The sequence below is a fragment of the Battus philenor genome, unplaced genomic scaffold (assembly GCF_028537555.1).
Source record: "Battus philenor isolate CCGP_79_NKW_IND1 unplaced genomic scaffold, ilBatPhil1.0.hap1 SCAF_35, whole genome shotgun sequence".
NCBI lineage: Eukaryota > Metazoa > Arthropoda > Insecta > Lepidoptera > Papilionidae > Battus > Battus philenor.
Genome location: NW_027181699.1, coordinates 43,310 through 68,901, shown reverse-complemented (window position 1 = coordinate 68,901; position 25,592 = coordinate 43,310). Strand labels below are relative to the sequence as shown.

The window sequence follows — 25,592 nt, the reverse complement described above, 5'->3', positions numbered from 1 at the left end:
GCCCGCAACGTTGCTGCCCGTGAGACAGTTAAGTTTTGAGAAACTCTTTTTGAAATCGAAGTAAAGTCAATTGAATCAACAGTTGACCACCACGGTCAAAATCTGATACTTTCTGACAAAACCATTTAGTAGATGACCACCCCAAACAATAACACGAAACGTTAAGTTATATTGTTAGAAACTCTTGAACATAAAAGAAAATACTTTTAGAAATATTTTAAATGTAAATCTTACTAAAAATAAAAAATTATGAGATTTCTATAGCACCACAAAAACACTCGTTCGCTAGTTAAATCAGATAATAAAATCAAGAAACTTGCCTCACAGTTGAACCCTGTCAAAAACAACTATCGGCTCCTGCTACACACAATGCGCTTTAGTTCTGTGCTTTCCGCAGTTGTAAATAGATGAGAGCAGCTACTTACAAATTAATTTTTTAATTAGATACGATAAACACAACGCTTATTATTTAAAATTTCATACAAAATGGTCAACTACTAGTACATGGTCAACTACTAATGTCCTTACCTTAGTGTTTTTTAAAAGGGCCCTAAAATCAAAAAACACATATCTGTGTTTTAAACTAGTCGACACTATTGATTTTGAAAATGTGATTAAAGACTCTGTAGGCCAAAAAGCGAGGAATGTTCGTTTTTAAATTTTCCCAATAAATTTTATTAAGATCTAATGCTATTTGTATATAAAATAATAAATGTATATAATAAATGTATATAATTTATTATTTTATTGAACCAAAAAATATATATATTAACTACATTCTGTTTTGAATTTTGAAATTATTTAGACTCTTTAGGGGCGGGGGGGGGGGGCACCAAGCCCCAATCTGCCCCAGGCCCCAAATACCATAGCTACGCCACTGGCTATTATCATAAGAGTATCTACATTGTCTGATCATTTTCCATCCAAACGGATGCCATTTTATCATAAGATAGTGAATTGCTAAACTCAAAGACTGGGACACATTTTTGTTTATAAAACAAAGCGTTTACCGGAAGCGTTTAGAACTTAAAAATAAATGAGGTGATTAGTGATCCTTTATTAAACCCTATTCAACGTCTCGCACCAAAACCCTTTTGAAGAAACATTTCTCCGAGTTAATTAACTATGCACTATCAGGTATTACTAGTACTAACACAATAACTACAATATTTTAAATTTTAGTTCTCACTTATAAATACAATTCATAAATGTTTCTTCAAAGTCCAAGGAAACGACTTGAGCGAGGTTTACCACATAATTCTTTGAGCGTAAGGGAAATCATCCCAATAAATTTCCTTTGTGAAAAACAACCTGAATGTAAGAAAATTCAGAATTAAGTACCAAAGAAACTCGCCTAAGATAACTTTGTTCGACGGCCTCACGAATCTGAGTCTTAATATTATGTACGGGATCAAGAAATATCGAACTTCGATCATCTTTTGAAGGGCGAGGACCAAAAACGTACTGACACTGTATGGAATAAGAAAGGTAATGCAGTTCTGATCTTTTAAATTGTCATAGAGACTGAAAAGCAGGAAGACGTACACAGGCACGGTCGCTAGCCCCGCGTGAGGGTACTTCTCGAACCAACGGTTCCAAATGTAAAACGTATAGTGCCGGTTGTCCGTAAGTAAATACGGATGCACCGCCGTGTTGTAGCGAACGACAACAGCAAACGCGACGGCCAAGGCAAGGACGTTACGTTTCTTTGTGAAAATCAACATCAATGTCGTCTTTATCTTAGCGAGAACGTACGGTAGACCGAAAATTCCATAAAACAGCAAGAAATACAAGAGTTGTGGCAAATACGCGTGAACTTCTGACGAACACATCCATGCCTTTTTACATAAACACCATTCCGATCCAGGCGATGTTGGTCTGCCTCATCAGTATGGCACAGGAACCTAATAATATCATCAGTAACCTACTACCATTACTAAAGCATACCCTGGTGTATGCAAGTAGAAAGGTCAGGGACAATGTATCAGTGTGTATGGGAGAAGAAGTAGAGTGGTGGAAGAATGGACAGACTGATGGTCTGCAGAATAATACGGAAATGACTCTCCGTCTGATTTCCATAAATGAACTGAAGCATGGAGGAGAACAGAATGAAGTTGATGCCGGAGGCGATTAGATTCACGAATCTCAGGTTATATGTGCTGCAGGAGAAGAAAGGAGACAACATAGCTGCGGAGAAGAGGTAAAGACCAGGCAGGGTTGTGATCTTCGGATCCCAGTATGAATAGTTACCGTTGCAAATGAGCGCACCTTGTGGCAAATGATACATCTCGTCTACCACAACAGCAGTGGTAGCGAAGACTTTGTCGAATATTATTTTTAAGAGTGCAAAGTAGCCGATGAGGACTACCTCAAGTATAATGTGGTACTTTATGCGAGCCATTGCGGGCAGTCCTCGTCTGGTCAGATGATCCTGAAAGAAATAGAAATCCATTTGAACATCATTCTATCTTTTAGTTTACAGTACAATATACATATCCTTTTCCTCATTGCATTATATCCATCACTTCTGAGGATTATGACCCTTTTTGGAATGCTCTGTCTGATACCTATCATCATCCAGTAGAACATAACAATCACCCAGCCTCTAGTCATATATGAAGGTTTAGTATCATGGCCCAGATAAACCAGTTAACTGCGAAGAAAAAACTTCAAAATCGACAGAGGACATGCATGGCAATGACAGGTTGCATGAGAATAACATCAACTGCTGCACAGAATGCTAAGATAAACCTACCTTCCATACACCTAAATGTAAAACAGGAAGCTACCCTTTCAGCAGGAATTCTGAATACCCTCACCATATAGTAAAGAGGGCTACCAGAATTTTCCAATCATAATAATAGCAGGGATCGACAGGATACCAAAACAGGAAGTATTAAAAAAAAATGCATGAAAGAAAGTTAGGATTCACAGTCGGCTCCAAAACTACTGATGGCTCTACATTTGGGACATTCCCAGAAATTTCAAGACTATTATTAACATTTAAGATTAACTAAAGTTTAAATTAGTATAACAAAACCACCAGATAACCACAGCACAGTGTCCCGAGCTGAATGTGTAGGTATAGTAAATGCAGCTGCTGTCCTAACTGCTGGGAAGAGAATTTAGACGGAAGTCTCTCTTGGACTTCCGTCTAAATTCTCTTCGACAGTAAGGCAGTGTTACTCGTCTTAAAGAGTCACACTGTTAACTTAAAGTTAACCCTTTGCACTCAAGAGGTTAGTCTCACTCACAACTTCTTTCGATAGTTGTTTACATTTAGTTCCTTCCACACAGGTTCCTACACTCTTTTTGTATAATCTTATGAAGTGTAAAGTGATATCTCTTAAAATGGAGATAAAACTTTCTTATCTGAAATCCTTGAAATGGTGGCATAAACAGTTTTTTTGGGGGACTTGAAATTTGTTCAGTAAATTCATATTTGCTTTATAAATATGACTTAACAGCAAAGAGGAAAACAGCCGCTTTGTCACTTGAGGTATGCGAAAACCATAGTTCAGTAATTGACTGGAGATTCTCATCAAGCACATGCTCGAGCTTTAACCTCAATGTCCAGTTTTGAAAACGACTGCTTAAATGGAAAGCTGCACAATATTCTAACAGGAGTTAGGAAGGATTGCAAAGTCTGCTCTCAACGAAGTACACCTGGCAAAAGACATGAAACAACGTACTATTGTGATATTTGTCCCGGGCAGCCGGGCATGCATCTTAGCAATTGTTACATAAAATATCACACAAAATAAAATTACAAAGAATAATATTAAACAAATTATCCTTGTAAACATGTAAAGATACATTAAGTATTAAAATATAAAAGTTTGTATTTGTATGTTTGTATGTTACTTTGCGTGTGTATTTTATGTTAACAGTAGTAAAGTCACAAAAAGCATTAAGAAACATCTTGATAGTATAATCATCTTTTAGTTCAGCACGGAAACGGCCTAGAGTGCAAAGGGTTAATATAAGATTGTCAAAAATATCTAATGGTGGTAAGTATTAACAACCTTGTAAAACTACAGTGGATAAAAGGTCATACTGGCTCCAGAGGCAAAAATGCTGCAGATAAGCTGGGCCAGAGAGGCTCCAGCATAGTCATTTATGGTCACGCACTCTGTTTTTGTCTAGTGCTGGAAATCTAAACACAGGTTCTTTAGAACTAATATCTGTTTTATTTAGGTATTACAGACAGTCTTCTATGCAGGACAGGCCTGGAAGAGGATGAGACTGTTGCTAATGTATGTTACAAGGGTAGCACACTACAGAACTACCTATCTATCTCAGATCATAAAGTTGCCTCCCTGAGAACTCCAGTGACATTTAGGGTCTTCTGGAATATCTCAAGGCAACTCTTCATTGGCTTGAGTAAGTCTAACCCCGATGCAAAATGTATAATACAGGTTATTATTTTAAATAAAGGATTCTTGAAACAAAAATAAATTATACAACAATAGTACATGTGTGTTTCTTTTTAATTAGAAATATTCTGGATGCCGCTTCCTAGTAATATTATTGAAAATTTTAAAATGTGGGTCCCACGCCCCACTAGGGTTAGTTCAGCTAAGTTCACTTGACATGAGTTTAATCCTTTCGCCTTAATATAAAAATTATGGATGTTACATAGGAAGGCATAAGAATTTTAGAAAGGCTAGGGTAGAACATGGCACAAAAAAGTCAATGATTCTACACAAAGCATCGACAGATTTTAGAAACCATCTCTATCCTCCTACAACGCAACACATCATTTAAACGTTTCTTTACAACAGATTAGAACAATATGTTAAAATATTTAAGACTCAAGAGAACGTTTTATTGCTTCACATATTCTAATTAAATAGAAGTAATTATTATATACTCACAGTTATAGTTACATTAAACGTTTTATGAAGTATTTACATAAATATAACAGTTTCCCGGTAAAATTCACAGTAAACAAGTATGATGTCGGCAAATTAGACGCGAATTGTCAATGTCAAACATGATATTGATTTCGTGCGGAAACAGATTTAATCATGGACACGAATACAGCTTACTTCCATATACGATACATTACTGATTTTATTTGTTGCAGCTGTAAACATTGATATTTAAATTTTTTCTCTTTTATTTACATAGATGAAATTATTTAAAAAGATTTTAAAGAAATATATCGTTAAGGAGTTTTTTTCTTTAAAAATATTTTATATTTGTTTACCATACATATCTCAATTCAAGATAGTATCAAAACAAAGATATTAAATATCAATGTAATATTTATTTTATGTATGATTGCATACAATATCTACAATTATTATTTAACATAATTTAAGCGATACGGTTACAAATACTTAGTGTTGGAAGCATGCGCAAATTTTATTGCTTATAAAATAACGGAAGTCCGGTACTTGTATTAATCTGCAAGTTGAAAAACAATGATGCTATAAAAGCTGTATCGGTTAAGAATACTCAACATGAATGAAATTAATTAAGTATTAATTAAGTTTCGATATTGTGTGCCGTTATGGTAATATTTTTATATATTTCATTACTCTTAAAGTCGACCCTCTCACCCCTCTTATATCCTCCTAGCTTAGGTTGTAAAACCGTCTTTTTGATACGAAGTCTCTCCGCCCTTCATATGTAATGGTCCCAATCCAAACTGTCGAGTGAACCCCTTGACCTCTTTTAGGTTCAGCAATTACTCGAAGGTTCATGAGTATATAACCAAATTCTCTTCTGAGAAAATTATATCACCATAGGCGATTCTTCAGATATTTTTTAATTCCTTAGCAACTGTATAAACAATGGTTTTAATTTTTTTTCATAATTAAATTTTCCATTATTTTTTGGGTATAATTTATGTAAAACCTGGTTTTAACTCTTAACAAAGCGTTAGGTTTCTTTCATAATGTAAAAAAATCGATTTTTCTCAAAATGCAATTTAATATCATCATTTACCGAACAATCACAACGTACAACATTACTTTGACAGACGATCGATAGGGCGTCTTACGGATTAAAGGTTCAAAAGCGTTTTTTATTTTTAAGTATTTTATTATAAAATCGGACATAATTGTGCTCATATAACAATGACAACTGATAAATTAGTTCAAGCTAATACCTTCGCGGTGAGATTAAAGGCTGACGGCTCAGTGAAGGACTTGAATGACTTACACAAAGTTAAGGAAGAATGCCAAAGTATTTTGTCGGCTTTGAATGAGAAAGCAAAAGGGACATTCGCCCTTAATGTTCTCTGTATATTGTGCAGGTTCGTATTCGCACTTTAAACATTTTGTTACAAGACCATTAATGCATACCCATCTATCTACTTTTGGGGAAAAACTTTAATTACGCCTTTAATTCACATTTGAAAATTCATGATTCAACACAAAATGGTTTACATCTCTTATTGACGTAAAGTTGATTCGACAACCTGTTGTTAAAATAATGCTCTAGACCTGAAAAGAACAGGCGAATCATCGGAATAATTTCAGTTTTAAAGAATTTTAAAAAATTACTTTTTTATTTGTAGATTTATTACAATTGCCTGGTGGTGATTACATCATTTCCAAGTTATGCTATCTTTCATGAATCCATTGATAGTGTAGCACACAAGCAGTTGTTTCATTTCTTTTATCTATCAATAAGAGATTACTGAACATTATATGGAATCCTATAGTAAGAGTACACAAATTTCTTATAGAAAAATATATTATATACAAAAATGTGATCAAAAAGTTAAATGAATTTGTTTATAAAATGTTAATCATTTATTTATTCATCTGAATCAATTTCACCCCTTCAAAGTTATTGATACAGTTGGTATAGTCATTCCAGTATATACTTGAAGATTGATTCTGTTATTATCTCCTCAAATATGTTGGTGACACCACTTTGGCAATTTAAGTTTGCTGGATAGCAAAAAATTGTATAAAGCCAAATCAGGCAAATACAGTGGTTGCCGAATAACATGAGTCAAGATTTTGAAAAAAAAGTTGTGAAGAACCAATGCAGTATGACATTGAGGAATTGAGATTTGATGCATTTGTGACACAAAACTTACTTTAATATTGTTTGAGTCGAGACAAATGATATTCCTACACTATCAGTGAGTTTTTTAATTATCAAGGCATAATTGTCAAGCACCAAATCTTTTAATTTTCATTGGAAATAGGTTTTGATCACAGTAGTATAACTTTTAGTTGAGTATTAAGTATGCATTGAGCTGCTAATATATATATATATATAAGCTACCAAAAACTATTATTAAGCCTTTATTTGCACACAGGCAGTATATCAATCTTACACATCCATTAAATCTATTCAGCACATTGACCACACATTGCTTCCTTTTGCAAAACAATTTTTTTTTTACTAGTTTTTCTATAGTTCTACTCATTACGGATTCAATATGAGTGGAGAAATTCTGAGACTAGCATCTATCTCTCATTAAGGCTTCGTCAATGAGGTCTGAAGTAAGAGATAATGTTTCACTGCATGCTCCTGTCTCCGTGAACAGTGTTGGTGATTCAAGGTAGGATCAGCATTCTTCCTTAGATTGTTGAGTAGTCCATACTGCCAGAGATATGGTAAGGTCAGCTTTGCCCACACTTTGTAGGAGCATCAAATGTAGGATCTGTAATGTTATGCCTTAGTTAGTTTAGTATAGTTCATTGGCCCTTCTGTTCCATGAACTCATGTCCAAAGTAGCTGTAAGCATCAACATCTTGTGAAACAATACAAATAGCAGTCACCATGTTCTCCAGAAACTTTTAACATGTACCTTTCAGGGTGATCAGACTTAGAATATATTTGTGACGAAGACTGTTGGTTACTATAAAATATATTCATATAAAATTTCATTTATTATAAAACTGTATTAGGAACTTGGAGAAAGTGCCAACATGGTGCAAGAAGATAGACAACAAGGTTCTACTGGAGCTGGCAGTAGACTGCGTCAGATTGACGCGAGGGTTGAACAAACCGGAGCAAGTGCAAACATTGGCATGTGTGTTTCACATACATAGATATATTGTTAGATCGGTGAGTCTATTTTACTGTAAAGAATGTCCAAAAGCTTCAAAATGGTGAATGCATGTCTAAAAATTATGAGAAATATTATTTTAAAAATTCAGATTACTACTTACATAAAAATGAGTTATTTAGATATTAAAGTGTTATCTTGCCGAAGTTCATCTTAACAAAGAAAGGGACTAATATTTAGCTACTTCCGCTATGTAGCAATAGTCGTGCAATGTTCACCACCTGCCAGCCTGCAGATAAATGCGCAGGCCACAAACAATGCGGAACACAACTACCGCCGTTAATTCACTCTACACATGTTTCACAACACCGAGTGTTTGGCACTGGTCTATGTAATATCTCCTGTGGATGCTCCATGGAGGGGCCCTACTGCTGTATAGCGGAAGTAGCTATTTATTATTATTGTTTACTATCTGTCAGTAGATTAAGTACTAACAGAAGATATTGACCTGTTGCATTATAATACAAAAAATAAATAATAAGTTAATTTACAAACTTTAAAATATGCATACACTCCTTATTAATTTTCACAATCACCCTGTTTTTTATAAAATGGTGAATTGCATGCTTGTGTGAAAAGATATGAACTGCAATAAAAAAATTGCTTAGGATATTAGAATGTTATGTATCCAATTGCTTAGGATATTAGAATGTTATGTATTACACTTCCATGTAATGTTTCTGAATCGTCATGTAACTAACATTTTTTATGTGATAAAGCTGGCTGAAAAGTAAGAATAAAGCATGGGAATGAATTACTCAGACTAGTGTATTAAGGATATTTATGAAAACGACTACCAGAAATGTGATCTTTTATCAGACCAGGGTGCATTTGGAATGTTTAAGGATGCTCTTAGCTATATAGCTTAAATAGATTCTAGTTCCTATAAAATAGATCTTTCTACCTACCGTTGGATATAGACTTCTCCTGTAGAAAAAGACTGGTAAGAGACATTCTGAATCCAGCATTAACAAACAACAAAGTCAACTGTCCTTCTTGTGGGTAAATGTCCATCCCTATGCTTGTGCGTGGTCTTCAATCCAAAACTTTAAGGTTCCAGCGGCAATCTCATACAGAAATCACAAGAATAGCCCTCCCCATGCGCTACTAGAAACAGAGCTTACCAATGAGGCCAGAAGTGAGATCATGTTTCAGTACCCTAGGCCATCACGGTCTGTGGTGTTCACTATGTAATCTTAGGGATGCCATTGTAGATGTCATCCATAATTGGTCATTGTTATGGATCTTAAATGTGTAACAATATGAACAAATGATTAAGAAGCTGTGTTAAAAATATGTTAGGGAAGCTTCTATTTAAAGAACTAAAACATAAGCCATTTTTTTTTCCAGAACTCTCCATTACCACCCGAGTTAATTCTAAAACTCTCTTATATGCCATTTGAAGTAACCAAAGATAATTTACTGGGGGAGTATTACAAAACCTACTGGAATATATTAGGGGATAGGTTTGCTTATATAGAGAAAATGAAGTCTAGACTCGTTTTTGCTAAATTGTTACCAAAGTTAACGGAAGATATTTTAACTGTAACTACTATATATGATCCCGTACAGTTTTGTAACAATATATTATCGTTTATTATTAAAAAATTACATATATTATTTAGTGTTACATGTACAAGAGATTTGAACGGAGTATATTTAAACATTTTTGAACATATCTCTAAGAAGGATAATTTGAAAATGTTCAAAAATATCAGCGACAAAGATGCATTGGATTTGTACATGAAGTTTAACGAATGCTTATATGTTATAATAGAAAATAACTCTAAAGTTAATTTTGAAGATTGCAATGTTGACTATATTGTTAGATTTATGGTATCTGTCTTGGGACATAATACAGGTATATTCCATTGCTTTCAAACTGTTTATTCGAATTGCTTCAGTTGTGTGTTCAAAAATAAAGTGACCTCGGGGTATTTGGAGACGATATTACAAGGTCTCCAATCATCATGCGAGGCAGCGGAGGAGCTTGGATATTTAAAACCGATGTACCTCTCATATCCATATATAGCTCAATTATTAAGACTGTATATAGAATATAATATATCTAATTCTTCGATTATTAATTGGAAAGATAGTTTTGATGCAACAGTACAGAATCACTGTTTTAAAATTATATTGTTTATTATAAAAAAACTGAACAAAACTGAGCCGGTGACAAAATGTAACAATTGCAAAGTGAACACGAGCTTGCATGACGGTTTACGTCTAACATTCGTAACTAAACAAGTGATAATAACATCTGTAAATCAAGAAATGGATATATTGCAGACACTTCCATCTTTTTTTGCAATAGTCGAGATGCAATATAAAATTTTGACAGAATTACGCAAACTCGGATGTTATAACAGCGGAAGATGCCTCCAAAAGTTACAAACGGACATACCTAACACAGCGATAGCTTTAAACAAAGCCAAATGTTATAAATATTCAATTAAACTATTTAGTATATATATCAAGAATGAAATAGCAAACATGAAGAATGACGCAGAATTCAAAAACATTGCACGAGCTTTATACAATAAAGGAATAATCGAATTGGATTGTAAGTTGTACAGTGAAGCAGTCAACAGTGCATATTTAAGTCTGGTTTTCTCCGGAGAAGATGGTATGAGTACAGACAAGCAAATGAGTCTGGTTATGGAAATAAAAGCAAAAAAGCTAAAGGAAGAAAAAAGTAAAAATAGAGATGAACAGAATAGCTTGCAGCTTATGAGTGTATTAACTACATGCAAGATGTTAGCAGAGAGCAATGTATATGGAAATTTGAAGCCATACTTTTCTACTCTGAGCTTTTGGTAAGAATTTTAATTTTTCATATATTATTGTTAATAACTTTTGGAGAATTTACTAATTTTTTTTTGTTTACGATCAGCCTTTCGCTCATATTGTGACATTTCATTCAACAATTTAGGTTCAGTTCAGACTGAACCAATTCTTCATGTTTTTAAACGGATTACACTTTTATTTGTGTTCATCAAATACCATGCCAAGAAGTTCTCTTGACATGGAATGTTTAAAGCCCTCACAGGACTTTTCAATTAGTTTGTATACTGTCGACATTTCCAAATATTTGTAAATTTATGTATTTTTTATAAACCATTGAGTGACAGCGTTTTCAGGGCGTTGTTTTTAAATCATTGGAGAATTTTAATGTTAGAGTGGCTAGCTGACGTCTGGTCAGTTTAGGTTTAATATGAAAGAACTTAAAAATAAAAAAATAATTTTATTATTGTTTCCAGTTCACTACTGAAACATGAGTTTTCTAAGTACGCGAAGCTCTGGCCTTCAGTTGTTCCGATAGCTGGGGTCTGGATCTCTCTGAACCAGTTGCTGAAAGGAGACTACGAATCGTGGATGTCAGGTAGCAAAAATATTTACTAACATCGTATTTATTTGAAATGAAGGATGCCCACTGGACATAGTCCACCCCATTGATTTTCTCTATGATCAGTTAAAAGCGGTCTACATCTAACACTTTCCGATACCCTTGACAAGGTTGTCTATCGATTTTGTGGGTGGAGGTGTAAACTGCCTGTCCCGTGATGTATAAAATGATACGAAATAATAGCAATAAATTTAAAATATAGTAAACTTGAAATGTATTATTTTTTCAAATGTGAAGAACAAGGGAATGAGTATATGAACGCTGTGAGAATGATAGATAGTGTGAATGATAAAAGAATGAAAATAGATGATGTGAAAGACTAGAGGGAGAGGGTGAAAATGAAAAAGTAAATGAAAAAATTATTGTAAAATGTCCCAAAAATTAGATCAACGAGACAAACACTGCCACTTGATTCGCCAATCCATGCTATGTCGGTTAATTTCATTCGTCTATAGATCTGAAAACTTGATCAAAGCCTTTACTATAGCTCCTGTGACTGAAAGCCAATAATTAATTTCAATAAATAGTAATATGAACTTCGAAAACGATTTTTCTTACTAAATTGCAATAATGTTGTTCATTACTTCTAAAATCATTGTTTTTTGTATAAGGTGTACCATACAATAATATACATTTACCTATAAAGCATTTACATCTATAACAAATTATATATTTGTTGTTGAAAACTATATATTTGTCTCTGTTCAGATCGATTCCAGCATTTCTCAAAATTTATTACCCGAACAGTCATTTTCAAATTAGAGAAATGTTTTTTTTTTTACAGTATTAAATGCTACAGGTAACTTTTATAATGCAAGCCTACTGGGATGTAAAGCCTATATTTATATTATAAGCTTTTACATTAATAACTAATCATCTTGTATGTTACAGTGGAAAAAGAAGAAACAGTGTTACGGAGCATGTTTGAAGTAATGCTTCAGACCTCAGCTGCAGTCAGGAGTATCCACTGTGGACATTATAAGGCTGTTCTCACCGAGGTCTTGCAGAAACTTGATGAAGAACCTGTGAGTGACATTAGATTGACATTATTCTCATTATTTCAACCGTTGAACACAGTTGTGGACAACTACTGGACATGACCCCTCCCATAGATTTCTAACTGACCCGAGTGGAAGTGGCTTGCATCCGACGTCTTGCACGTGTTTAGATATCCTAAGCAGCACTTGCAAGGACGCGTCTTCCCTCCAGAACCTGAAGACTCCAGGGGTCATTAGCTGGACTAAGACTAAGAGCCCCCAGTGATTGCTGCCCAATCCCGTCTCCTTGGCAGTCGCCATTTACCATCAATTCGGCACAATGCGTTTTCCGCTTGGAGAGTAAAGGAACATGTGGGCGCTCTCCGCTGTCCATAATGATTATAACCCACGTCTACTAAGACAATGGCATTATGATGGTGTACGCTGAAGGTAGTTCTCATTATCCTCAGATGGAGCCATTGTGACCTTTTATCCATTGCAATGTGATAAGGTTCTGTACCTCAAGATAACATTTCCGTTTATTTGCAGCCAAGTAACCCGGAGATAAGAATAGTGCAAGCCAGTCTGCTGTTCCTTCAAACGGAGTATGACATTGCGGATGCCATGCAGAAGTATGGCTGGAAACCTGAAAATCCAGTAAGTTAACATTTATTACTTCTAATGTTAGTGCATTAAGTTCAATTATTAATTGCATACGAGAATGTGTTGACTAAAAAATATATAATAACTATTTAACAAGTAAAACTAACAGTAACTTTAATGCATGGTGGTTAAGATAAGGTGATGTTATCGATAAGTAAAGTTTAGCCTTACTCAAACGGACTCCTCGAGGAGTCCCAGCAAACCTTTGAAGTCGGTGATATGAAATGGGTAGTCCTGTATAGTGCTACCTTCATATACTTATGTACACCAATACCTCACTTTGTGTCGTGGTTACGTTCCAAAAATACACGACGCAAAGTGAATTAAGATTTTCTATAGCAAACTATGTAAAGATCGAAGATAGGTTTTAGGGTCACGAAAATACTACCTTTTTTAAAGAAAATTGAACAAAAGAAACATTTAAAAAACAAAAATAATATAACTCAATAAATAAATTGTAATAATATTTACCCTTTTTGTAACCAGAAACAACTCGTAAAAATTTATTGAAAAAGCACAACACACTACATTACAACACACTACGTAATTGAAACTGAACTCTTAAAATTAGCAAAACAAAGTCAAAAAGAAGACTATTCAAATTGCGTTGATTTCTTAGTCAGAAAGAGAATCCCCGAATTATGATAGCATGGCGCAATCAGAAACTAGTGTTGCCACCTTCTAGAAAAAAAGAAAAATACAAAAAATTAAGATCCGAACCCAAAAACAACGCAACCACGAAAATCTAACGACGCGCAGTGAAAATTAGTACTAATTAAGCAGCGACGCAACTTCGAAACAAACCCAAAACGAAACGACGCAAAGCGAGGTATTCGTGTAGTGTGTTCAGCATTCTCGCCTTCCTCGAAGAACGCCCTGCACAGAGGACTGTATGTAACACCTAAACAGGTGTATGTTACATAGACAACGTCACTTGCACTGACTCAGAGGAATTAACTTCCTATAATTGTTAAATGATTTAATTGTTACTACGATAATTCCAAGTCCAAACTAGTTTCATAACCGTCAACATTTCAGCTAAGTTTTTCCCATGGATTTCCAATTAGCTGGTTTGAAGCAGTTTGCATCCAATGTCCTTTGCTGACTTTAACAAGGTCATATGTCTGCATTGTGGGTGCTTGGTCTCCACTGTATCTTAGGAACCAAGCGGCCATTCATGGCCACATGTTGCCAATCCACTGAGCTTTCGTTTATTTATATCCTTATTATCTAATGGATTCAGGCATTATTTTGCGGAAGTCCATTCTAAGTAAGAAAAGGACTAATATATAGCTACTTCCGCTATGTAGCAGTGGTCTTGCAATGTTCACCGCCCGCCAGCCCGCTAAGCAATGCGAAACACAACTACCACTGTTAATTCACTCAACACGTGTTTCACTCCTCCGCTATCTTGTTTAGGAACAAGGGACTTACAATTTATAATTAAATATTTCTCATCCTTCTTTTAATTTCTTTATTCTTCGGTCTTTAAAACACATGACACGTGATCTTACATACTCAACTATTTTCAGTTTGCTCCTTTTCATCACCTTTCATCCTTCACATCACCTGTCAAACATCACAGGTATTGGGTTTCTTATCATTTATTTATCACAATTTATTTAGTGCTTAAACTATTTTCACTATCTAAATTTGTATATATTATTACAGTTGGTATCACATTTGATTTTTATTTATTCTTTTGTTTATAATTTTACTTTTTATTTTTCACTGTTTTACCATTTACTGAGTAAGTAAATGACTAATATATAGCTACTTCCGCTATGTAGCAGTAGTCGTGCACAACTACCACCGTTAAATCACTCAACACGTGTTTCACCTCTCCACGGGGTATCCTCAGGAGTAACGTTACACCGATTAGTGCCAAACACAGAGTGAGCTCAGTCCGTCGCCGCTTTGTTATTTATATGCCAACACCTCCCTCATTACCACTCAAAGTCACATGACCAATCACGTTAGCTATTTTTATTATATATATTATATAACCTCATTGCTGATTCAATGTTATAAATAAATCTTGAGTATAGAGTTCCCCGTCTCTCGTTGAGAGCAACTGTAAGATTGTATTATAATGAAGCATTAATTCCATATTTAATATATTTTTATTTATTAAATTAATCTTTTTCCAGATCACAGATCCTGACCTGATGACGGTGACTAGGACCTTGCCCCAGGAGCATCGTGCCCTGCGATGCGCTCTCCAGGCTGTGAAGATTTTGACAGAAGTTCTGCCTGACTTGGATACGGGTTAGATTAACATTTCCTTAAAACATTACAACCGTAAGAAACACAGCCGTACTATATTTTGAATCCGATATGCTGTCACTTATGATGGACCTCATAAGAAAGCTGAAGGTTATGCATGGAGCAATGGGTTATGGTAGGTGTTTAGCTGCGAGATAGGATCATGAGGAGATCTGCAGAAGAATCCCTAATTACCTTTTGTCTTTCACAAAAAAAATCCTTTTACAGTGTAAAGGATTATTAAGTAAAAATAAAGTGGAATGAAATACTTCGTAATAAGGATACAGTATCCTGAAAGTGAGAACTGAAAGAAACCAACCTTAGAACGGACATAACTTGTTTGGTTGCCTTCTAGAGGAGTTCAACATGATTGTAGTTGCTATCTGTTTGTACTCTTCTTTCGTTCTTTTCATGATGTAGACAAGGTCAGTGTCGATCTAGTGGCATCGGTTCTGTGTCGGGAGTACACCAATACCTCTCTTTGCGTCGCGGTTAGGTTCCAATAAAACACACCGCAAAGTGAATTAACCCTTTCAGGACCATAAGGTTACGGTACCTTATTTAATTAATTTAGCTAGATGTAATGAATTAATAGGCATCCTAAAAACATAATTTATACTAAAAATTCAAAAAAGTTTTACATTTTTCTTGGAAATTTATGGGACAAATATGTCCCTATGGTCGCTAAGGGTTACTTTCTACTTAAACTCTAAATTTTGGTTCACTTGTTGGTAAGTCTGTTTTGCTGTAAATAATGTACATTTGTTACTTAGTGTACTTTTTTTTACTTTTTTATGAATAATATAAATATAATAGGGCAAGTTATTTGTGGTACTCGGCGAAACAATTCCTGTTGTTGATGGATTGGTTAATGATTAGATGGATTGATTTTTTGAGACGTTGAAGGTTCAGGTGATTCTTGCCGTTGAAGAGTCGTCGTCTCTTCAACCTCGACATCAAATACCCCTTGGTCATCATCCTGTACTAGAAGTCTTTGGTCTTCGTCATCAAGCACTAAGTCATCTTCCTCATCGCTATTGTCGCCCACAAACATTTGAAGAATTTTATTTTTTCGAAGTTCAAAAACTCCACGTCCCTTACGAAACATATTCTGAGAAAAATATGAATAAGAAAATGATAGCATTTTGGTATATCACCAGGTCAAAAGTTAAGAAATTCCGTATAAAAAGTATCCCTTTACGCCGACAGGGACATCCGTGTCCCATAATCTTTATAACGATTTATCACAGAATACAACATAAATACATTACTTCTGAATATTTAGAATAACAATTTACTTAACAGGTAATGATAATTTGACACTGTAAAAACTTGAAAAGCACTTTTACAATATCTATTATTTATTCCAAACAGCAGATCATTCGCGCCATAAGAACTCAACGTTCCAATGACGATAAACAATAAACGGTGTTAGTTATCCTATATTGCCAGTAAAAAATAATAAAAAGGTACTTTCCGAAATATTAAAACAAAAAAATAATTTACAATGGTTACGTAAATATTTAATTAATCCATGATTTTTGCTTGGGACACCGGTGTCCCCGTGGTCGTGAAAGGGTTAAGATTTTCTATAGCAAACCATGTAAAGATCGAAGATACGTTCCAGGGTCACAAAAATAAAATACTACTTTTTTAAAAAATTCACGTAAAAATTTATATAAATTCTACTACTATTCTCTTTACAAAAAAGTACAACACACTACGTAATTGAAACTGAACTCTTAAAATTAGCAAAACAAAGTGAAAATAAAACTGTATTCAAATTGCGTTGATTTTTAGTTTGAAACGTAATTCCCGAGTTTTGATGGCATGGCGCAATTAGAAAAAAAAGAAAAAAAGTGTTGCCATCTTTTAGAAAAAAAAGAATTTTTTTTAAAAAAAATTAAAGATTAGAACCCAAAACAACGCAACCACTAAAATCTAACGACGCACAGTGAAAATTAATACTAATTAAGCAGCGACGCAACTTCGAAAAAAAACGCAAAACGAAACGACGCAAAGCGAAGTATTGGTGTACATGTTGAAAACCCTCATAAAATTATTAATCATTAGCTCTTGTACTAAAAAATATTTTTACATTGTTCCATCATCACGTCACTGCAAGGCATAGGACACCACACCAAATATCTGAACGGTGACCAATCTTGCGTTAGTTGCATTTAGACTTTCTGCTACTACGTCGTAAGTATATTGGGAAGTTAAGTAGCTTCTGCCGTACTCCTGGTCACATTTGAGAACCTTTCCCACCCTATCAGCAGACAACCTTATTATTGAACACCAGTTATTGAATCCTTACAACTTTTAACTCTATTACTTGGTATGAGAATCTGGTTCCTCTCGACCAGATATATTGTCTCCATTGGTATAGCATCAGGTAATGAATTTAGGAGTAGTTAGAAAGGGTCCTGATCATCGATTATTACAGTTGCAGTGTCTCCGTTACTGAAACACAGTCTGCAGCTTGCCGAGGTGTTTGTGCAGCAATTGCTGAATATGAAACGATGTGTCCAGGCCTTACAGCTGTCACATGTCTGCTGCAAGCTTGCTCAGCGTCTCGACGACACGTGAGTAACCAAAATTTGCATTGATTGAAAACTATCGATGTCAAGATCATTCCAGTTCTACATGTACAGGTAAACATGGTTGAAAGAAGTCATCATCAGTTTAGCAGTAGAACATCCACTTCTGGACAAAGGCCTTCAGCCAAGATTTACTAAAGGGACAGTTACAAGCTGCCTTCATCCTACGTCTCCCGACGACCTTAACGAGATGGGTGGAGGTCCTCCGCTGCGCCTGCAGAAACTTGGTCTCCACTCCAGAACCAGGTCCCAGGCCTCAGGTTCAAGTGGACTTTCTTTTTTGCCACTATGCTGGGCTATGTCGATTATGTTGTGAGAATTATTGTGATGTATATGTGTGCTTTAATAATAAGGGATCTTCAGAGATAGTTCCTCGTGAACCCTCGAAATCCGTGGTTCTAGCTTAAGTCGCAAATGATCTTAACAGGGAGGCGTACCTGCGGAGTGCGGGGGTGCTGCTGCAGAGAGCAGGGAGGTGCGAGGACCAGCTGGAGCACATCGCGGCGTCGGCAATTTCTCGCTGGACCGAGCTGGTGCGCAGTGGTCGCGGCCTGGAGACGGCGCTGGTGTTCGCTTGTGACCTGGCCGTGAGTTGCATACTTCTACATATAGGGCTTCCATAAATCAACGTCACCACAATGTTCGTTGATAAAAAAATTATATACAGGATGATTGGTAAACATTATTAATCAAGAGGTTGAGAAATATTGGTGTATTAAAATTCACTCACTGATATCACTGTTGGGCATATTTTTTAAATGGCCATGTTCCTAACATAATTTATAACAATTTTTTTCCTTCCATTTTTTAAATTTTGTTATTTCCATTCTACTCTATTATTGTTCTTAGTCTTTCATTCATTCTTCTATTGTCTTTCTCAATCTCTTTCATTCATTTTCATATCTTGTTACCTTTTATACGTTGCCTCTCTTCATTCGCCTTCCGTACAAAATTCTTTAGCATTCATATATTTTTATTTTTTACCTGTATTTTGCAATTTATTTATAAAGGTAGATATAAAGATCATATAATTATGTTTTAGATGCACTATGAAAGGTGTGGGTCGACGGCGACGGCGGCGCGGCTGCTGCGGTGGGCGCAGGCGCGTCTGCTGGCAGCTTCTGGTGAAGAAACTCCCTCGCGTGAGTCCTTTTTTCTCTTACAGGTTAGCGGAATGGAACGTCGTCTACCTTGGAATACCACAGCTGCTGGTGTTGAAAGGTTTTCGAGTGACGATCACGAGCTGGTAGAGGCGACGCGGGGCGGGCTCCCCGGCGAGGTAACCCTAAGACATAATGAAGGTTATGAATCACTGGGTGCGGGCAGTACAAGACCGATCATCGTGGAGATGTTTAGGGGTGGCGTATGCCTTGCAGTGGGCGTGTATTCTACCTATAATTAATCACCCTGTAGTGACATTGAATAGTGATAGTACAAGTGTTGCAGTGGATCTGGCGGTGGGTCGGTTGCTGGAGACGGAGGCGCTGCGGGTAGGGCTTCGCCCCAACACTCTGTCCCGTGTCAACGCGGTGCAGAGGCACTACGTCGCCGTGACCAATAATGGTACGTCGTAACATCTTTTATATTAGAATTTATACGTGGTGCTCCGAAAGGCGGAGGGTCGGGAGATGTTGGTTACATGTTGCTATTGAATCTGTGGGGGTGGCGTATGTCGAGCAGCGGAAGTCATATTAATGAAATGATCAAACAGACAGTTGATAAATGCTGGGGCAGGTTCTAATTCTATTTTTACTGACGTGCGTGGGTAGACCCCCCCCCCCCAGGTAGACCGACGATATAATCAAGGTCACTTTGCGTCGTGGTTACGTCCAAAAAAAACACGACGCAAATTGAAACACCGCAAAGTGAATTAAGATTTTCTATAGCAAACCATGTAAACATCGAAGATAGGTTCCAGTCACGAAAATACTACTTTATGAAAAGAAATTTGAACAAAGTAAACATTTATAAAACAAAAATAATATAACTCTGCCAATAAATAAATCGGAATAATATTTACATTTTTTGTAACCAGAAACAATACGTGAAAATTTAAATTAATTTATTATTTTCTTTTAAAACTTTTAAATTTATTATTTTCTTTAAAAAGCACAACACACTACATTACAATACACTACGTAATTAAAACTGAACTCCAAAATTAGCAAAACAAACTAATAATAAAACTGTATTCAAATTGCGTTGATTTTAAGTTAGAAAGGGAATCCCCGAGTTTTAATGGCACGGCGCAATTAGAAACAAAAGTGTTGCCATCTTTTTGAAAAAAAAAAGATTTCTAAAAAAAAATTAAAGACTCGAGCCCAAAACAACGCAACCTCGAAAATCTAACGACGCACAGTGAAAATTAGTGCTAATTAAGCAGCGACGCAACTTCGAAAAAAACGCAAAACGAAACGACGCAAAGCGAGGTATTGGTGTTTAATCAATCACACTGAATGTAAGTACAGAGGCGCGGTGGTGCCCGCGGCGCCGCCGGGCGCTGGTGGTGCACGGCGCACTGTGCGCCGGCGCTGAGCTCGCCGTGGGCCTGTCGCGCTCGCTGCGGCTGTGGCGGCGCGCCCGCAGCTCCGCGGGGACTTCGCTGCAGGTCGCCGGAGCCCTGAGCGCAGCCACCCTGCACGCCGGCATCACCGACACAAATCACGAGGACGCACAGGTCACCATCAACTATATATTTATTTTACACTTTTTACAAATTGCATAATGGTGGACTTTATTCATAGGCAGCTGAACTATATAATTACTTATAAACATATATCTACATATGCTATATATGTATCACTTTTGTGGGTGGTACAGTATTGTCTTACACACTCGTGCAATGTCCATAAGTTTTTGTGTAAAATTTTTAGTGATTATAGTGCATACTGTGTATGTCTGCGTATCCCAACGTGGGGCCCACGTCCCACAGTTAAGCAATTTGATTGTTAGTGGGGGGAACAATTTGAAAATGGACTTGACAAGAATTTTGGAAAGTCTATATGGGACATGGCATATAAAAGGTTGTAAAATACTGGTACAGGGTGTCGGATAGAAGAGGCTTTCAGGGTGGTCAAACTGTATATTTACCGCAGAAGTCTTTCCTCTTATTGTTGGTTGAACCTCTGTTTATATGTTCACTTCCTATCGCGCTTTTATATTGAACCAATCAAGTTCTAAAAGGTTCAAATTATTTTATGAATTGCCGAATCAGCAAACGGTATATATAGAAACTTGTCGAACGTATCTGTAAGCCAAGTGACAATCGATCTTAATTCTGTATTAGTAAGGTCCGAATTTGTTTGTCGTGTTAAATGCATAAAAGTTTCTAGATGCCATCCAATATTTCGTGGTGCACCATCTGAGTCTGTTGTCTATCATGGTGTGTTTTTAACCCTCGTAGCTTTAAGGTGATGTCAATTTATGCAGCTCAATCTGATGTTTAATTCTCAGGTGAAAATCGACAACCGCTTGAAACACATACTGGGGTTGCAGCCGACAAACGAAATTCAACCTTACTGCCAGAGCGAAGGAACTGAAATGGAACCGTTCACACCGAAGCAAACGCAAATAGAAACAATACTTGACAGTGATGTGTTTAAAAAGACACAGACGAGTCCGTCGCTGCCTTGTATAACAATACCGGCTTTTAAAATGCCGGAATTTCTGACGCATCAAGATAAATGCCAATGCTACGCATGTGATACGCCGTACAGCTGGATATTGGCATTGCAGACCTGCGCCTTAGAGGCCTCGATGTACTATCGAAGTGGAGAGCACACTATCGCCAAGAACTACTTCGAAGGAGCCTTCAGTGCTATGAAATTATGCGAAACTAAAGTTAACCTGCAAACAAACTCTGAACATTTCCATGAATATATAATTGATATAGTCAAACATGAATATATTAATGAAGTGAGAAACATTGAATTTGAAATGCTAATCGAATCAGGATATTTACAACTTACACTAGGCAACTATGAAATGTTAAATGAAAAGTTTGAAAGACTAAATGAAATAATTAAAGATACAAAAACAAACCAGTATGCCATAAATGAGTTCCACAATCTTCTCATAGCAGCTTCTAGACTGAAGAGAGTGCCAAATAAACAAGAAGTAGATCTAGAAGAAGAATTTGAAGCATTGGAACTAAGTCTGAATAAAGATATACTTAAAACACCAGAAACGAAATATGTTCTAATGAAGAATACAAATAAAGTTGTGCGCTGCGAAGAATTACCAATCAAACGGAAGGTGATAAAATTAAATCTAGACGAGGGCGATGATAAAGAAGTGATTAAAGAAAACAAGAGAACAGAGTTTAAAATACCAGTGCCGGTGACAGCGAAACCCGCGTTGGAGGCGATGACACCAAGACCGAAGATCATTGTCACTCCAGCAAACATTTCCACGCCCAGTTCTAAATCGACGGCCGAGTTCTTCACTCCAAACGCGTCAACTCCGGAGCAGTTCTTCACGCCCGCGACATCAGTGAAAACATACTCCAGAAAGCGTAACATTGTGATGAAGAATCTTGAGAACGAGTTCTCCACTCCTAAAGCAGTAGACAACAGAGAGAACAAAGTGAGTAGATTGTAATTCTATATCTGAATTTGTCTCGTATGATGTTGGTGCTGTTAGCCTTGCGGCTCTTACAGCTTCGTTGAAATTGAGTTCACGGAAAGGAGGGGTCTGTGAACTTTCTATATCTGAATGTTTTCACTGGTTAATATAGCGTTTTTTTAGTTGACGAACGGTATCGCTATCAACTACTAGCTCCATCTATCGGCAGCGTCTGATTTATCATTCAACATTCATCATCAATTTAGACAGGACGTCCACTTCTGGGCATAAAGCCACAGCTTGCCTCCAGCGTTATCAGACGATTTTACCAAGATTATCTGTTCGTTCACCTTGTAGTTTGAAGTCCTGCGCCGCTCTTACGAGTCCGCGGTCTCCAGTTGAAATACTTAAAGTCCAAGCGGCAATCTGTATTTCATCACCTCCTGGAGAAATTTCGAGCATAGTAAAATAAGAGAATGGTAAACATCTAATGGATTCAGGCGTTACTTTGCGGAAGTCCATCCTAAGTAAGAAAAGGACTAATATATAGCTACTTCCGCTATGTAGCAGTAGTCGTGAGATAAAGTGCTCCGCCCGCCAGCCCGCTGGTAAATGCGCGTGCGGTGAACAATGCGAAACACAACTACCGATTTGACTCGGTGTTTGGCACTAATCGGTGTAACATTACTCCTTGGGATTCCCCCTGAAGGGGTGAAACACGTGTCAAGTGATTTAACGGTGGTAGTTGTACACGACTACTGCTACATAGCGGAAGTAGCTATATATTAGTTATTTACTTACTCAGTAAATGGTAAAGCAATGAAAGATAAAAAGTAAAATTATAAACAATAGACTAAATAAAAATCAAATGTGATACCAACTGTAATAATATATACAAATTTAGATAGTGAAAATAGTTTAAGCACTAAATAAATTGTGATAAATAAATGATAAGAAATCCAATACCTGTGACATTTGACAGGTGATGTGAAGGATGAAAGGTGATGATAAGGAGGAAACTAAAAATAGATGAGTATGTAGATCATGTGAAGTATTTTAAAGACCGAAGAGTAAAGAAATTAAAAGAAGGATGAGAAATATTTAATTATAAATTGTAAGTCCCCTGTCCCTAAACAAGATAGCGGAGTAGGAGTGGCCACCGAAAAGAAATGTCGAAGCAGAGCTGTCTCCATGTTACGTCAAGCGACTGCAGGCTTGTCGATAAGACCTGAAGTGAGAGATCAGGTTTGCGTAACCAACTTTAAGTAATACTGAATTTCATTTACTTGACGTTAATAATGATAGTTTGCATTGACAGCCTGTGAGACGAAGCCGTCGCGCGCCAAGCACAAGGCTGGGCAAGCTCTGAACTCGCACACTCCTCTACATCAACTGCTGGAACTTGAAGGGGCTCTGCTTCAGCTGCGCACACCTTCCACATGACGTGCCAAATGGCGGTACCAGTGACTACACCTGGGATCGACAGTTTAGTTTATAAAATGATTATTAAATATATATAAAGCCCATCACATGTGTTTTATTTATTAATATTTACATTTCCTATCCAATGTTTGACCCATTAACACGTATTATGTGTTAATGGGTCAAACATTGGATGGATTGGTGTTTAGGAAAATATATTTTATGTACGCTAATACCTCTTTGCGTCTTGGTTACGTTCCAATAAAACACGACGCAAATTGAAGCGACGCAAAGTGAATTAAGATTTTCTATAGCAAACCATGTCAAGATCGAAGATAGCGTCACGAAAATACTACTTTTTAAAAAGAAAATTGACCAAAGTAAACATTTAAAAAAATAAAAATAAAATAACTCTGCCAATAAATAAATTGGAATAATATTTACTTTTTTTGTAACCAGAAACAACACGTAAAAATTTATATAAATTTATTATTCTCTTTTTTTTAAAAAAAAACAACACACTACGTAATTGAAACTGAACTCTTAAAATAAGCAAAACAAAGTGTAAATGAAACTATTCAAACTGCGTTGATTTTTAGTTAGAAAGGGAATCCCCGAGTTTTGATAGCATGGCGCAAATAGAAACGAAAGTGTTGCCATCTTTTGGAAAAAAAAAGAAATTTTTCTAAAATAGATTAAATACTCGAATCCAAAACAACGCAACCTCGAAAGTCTAACGACGCACAGTGAAAATTAGTACTAATTAAGCAGCGACGCAACTTCGAAAAAAAACGCAAAACGGAACGACGCAAAGCGAGGTACTGGTGTAAGTCACTCACCTCGCGTGGTATTATTGACGCTCGTGAACTTAGCAGACGGTACAATCAAACTAGGAACAGGTCAGAGATCTGCACAGGCTTCACCGACACAGCATCTATTTGTCCTGTGCGCCGTGTGCTCATTTTTAATACAATATGATTTATCTCTCCTTAAGGTTTAATATTCATAAACTTCAGAGATTTTGTTATAGATATAACACTACTAGATATACACTATATCTTTTTACATACATCTATTGATTGAACGAAAGTGACCGACATTGTTTAGTGGATGAACAAGTGGGCGTGCCAGTAGAGATGGTACATTATAAAACGACGCCGTTTATACCGTTTTACTCAACAACAAAAGATATAAATGTTACTTTACTCACAATATTTTAGTTTTAGCCAAAAGGTGTTAACGAAATATCTGTATCAAAAGCACGAGATTTCTATTCAATACTTTACCCACGTCGGGGTTGTCTAGTATTAGTAGTTATGAGATAATAAATAAGTGAAAATTATAAAGAAATCTGTTTACTCCAATACAAATAAAACGGATATGAAAACACGGGGCAGCAGCAATGGAGTATTGATTTCACTTGATCAGAGAGGAGCAGGTCATTCGCGTGGAGTTCTACAGACAACTTTCCTTACAAGCTTTTAGTTTATTTTTTAAATTAAAAGCTTGCAAAGATGTGACCAAAATATATATGACAGGGCTTACAATACCGAACCAAAAACTTGTATTTAATATTTGAAACCGTGAATCCGGTATTATTAATAAAAAAATTCTAATTATATTTTAAGTGAGCTACAGTTGCTATATTGACT

General features: G+C 36.2%; 1 protein-coding gene and 1 pseudogene across 2 annotated transcripts; one reads left to right on the top strand and one right to left on the bottom strand.

Annotated features, from left to right (window-relative positions):
- Positions 1–556: 556 nt before the first annotated feature.
- On the bottom strand, positions 557–4,966 carry LOC137927627 (dol-P-Glc:Glc(2)Man(9)GlcNAc(2)-PP-Dol alpha-1,2-glucosyltransferase-like; annotated as a pseudogene).
- Positions 4,967–6,005: 1,039 nt separating this feature from the next.
- Positions 6,006–24,037, top strand: LOC137927639 (uncharacterized). Of its 2 annotated transcripts, none has more exons than XM_068771390.1 (14): positions 6,006–6,265; positions 7,881–8,040; positions 9,392–10,860; positions 11,305–11,426; positions 12,342–12,475; positions 12,977–13,084; positions 15,241–15,358; positions 17,802–17,940; positions 18,383–18,542; positions 18,998–19,097; positions 19,402–19,518; positions 20,424–20,632; positions 21,409–22,539; positions 23,837–24,037. In XM_068771390.1, exons 1-14 carry the CDS (start codon positions 6,087–6,089, stop codon positions 23,885–23,887), a joined length of 4,197 nt encoding a protein of 1,398 aa, XP_068627491.1. In that variant the 5' UTR covers positions 6,006–6,086; the 3' UTR covers positions 23,888–24,037. The 2 variants fall into 2 exon arrangements, with proteins under 2 accessions (XP_068627491.1, XP_068627492.1); XM_068771391.1 differs by lacking the exon at positions 23,837–24,037 and adding an exon at positions 23,501–23,810.
- Positions 24,038–25,592: the final 1,555 nt, after the last annotated feature.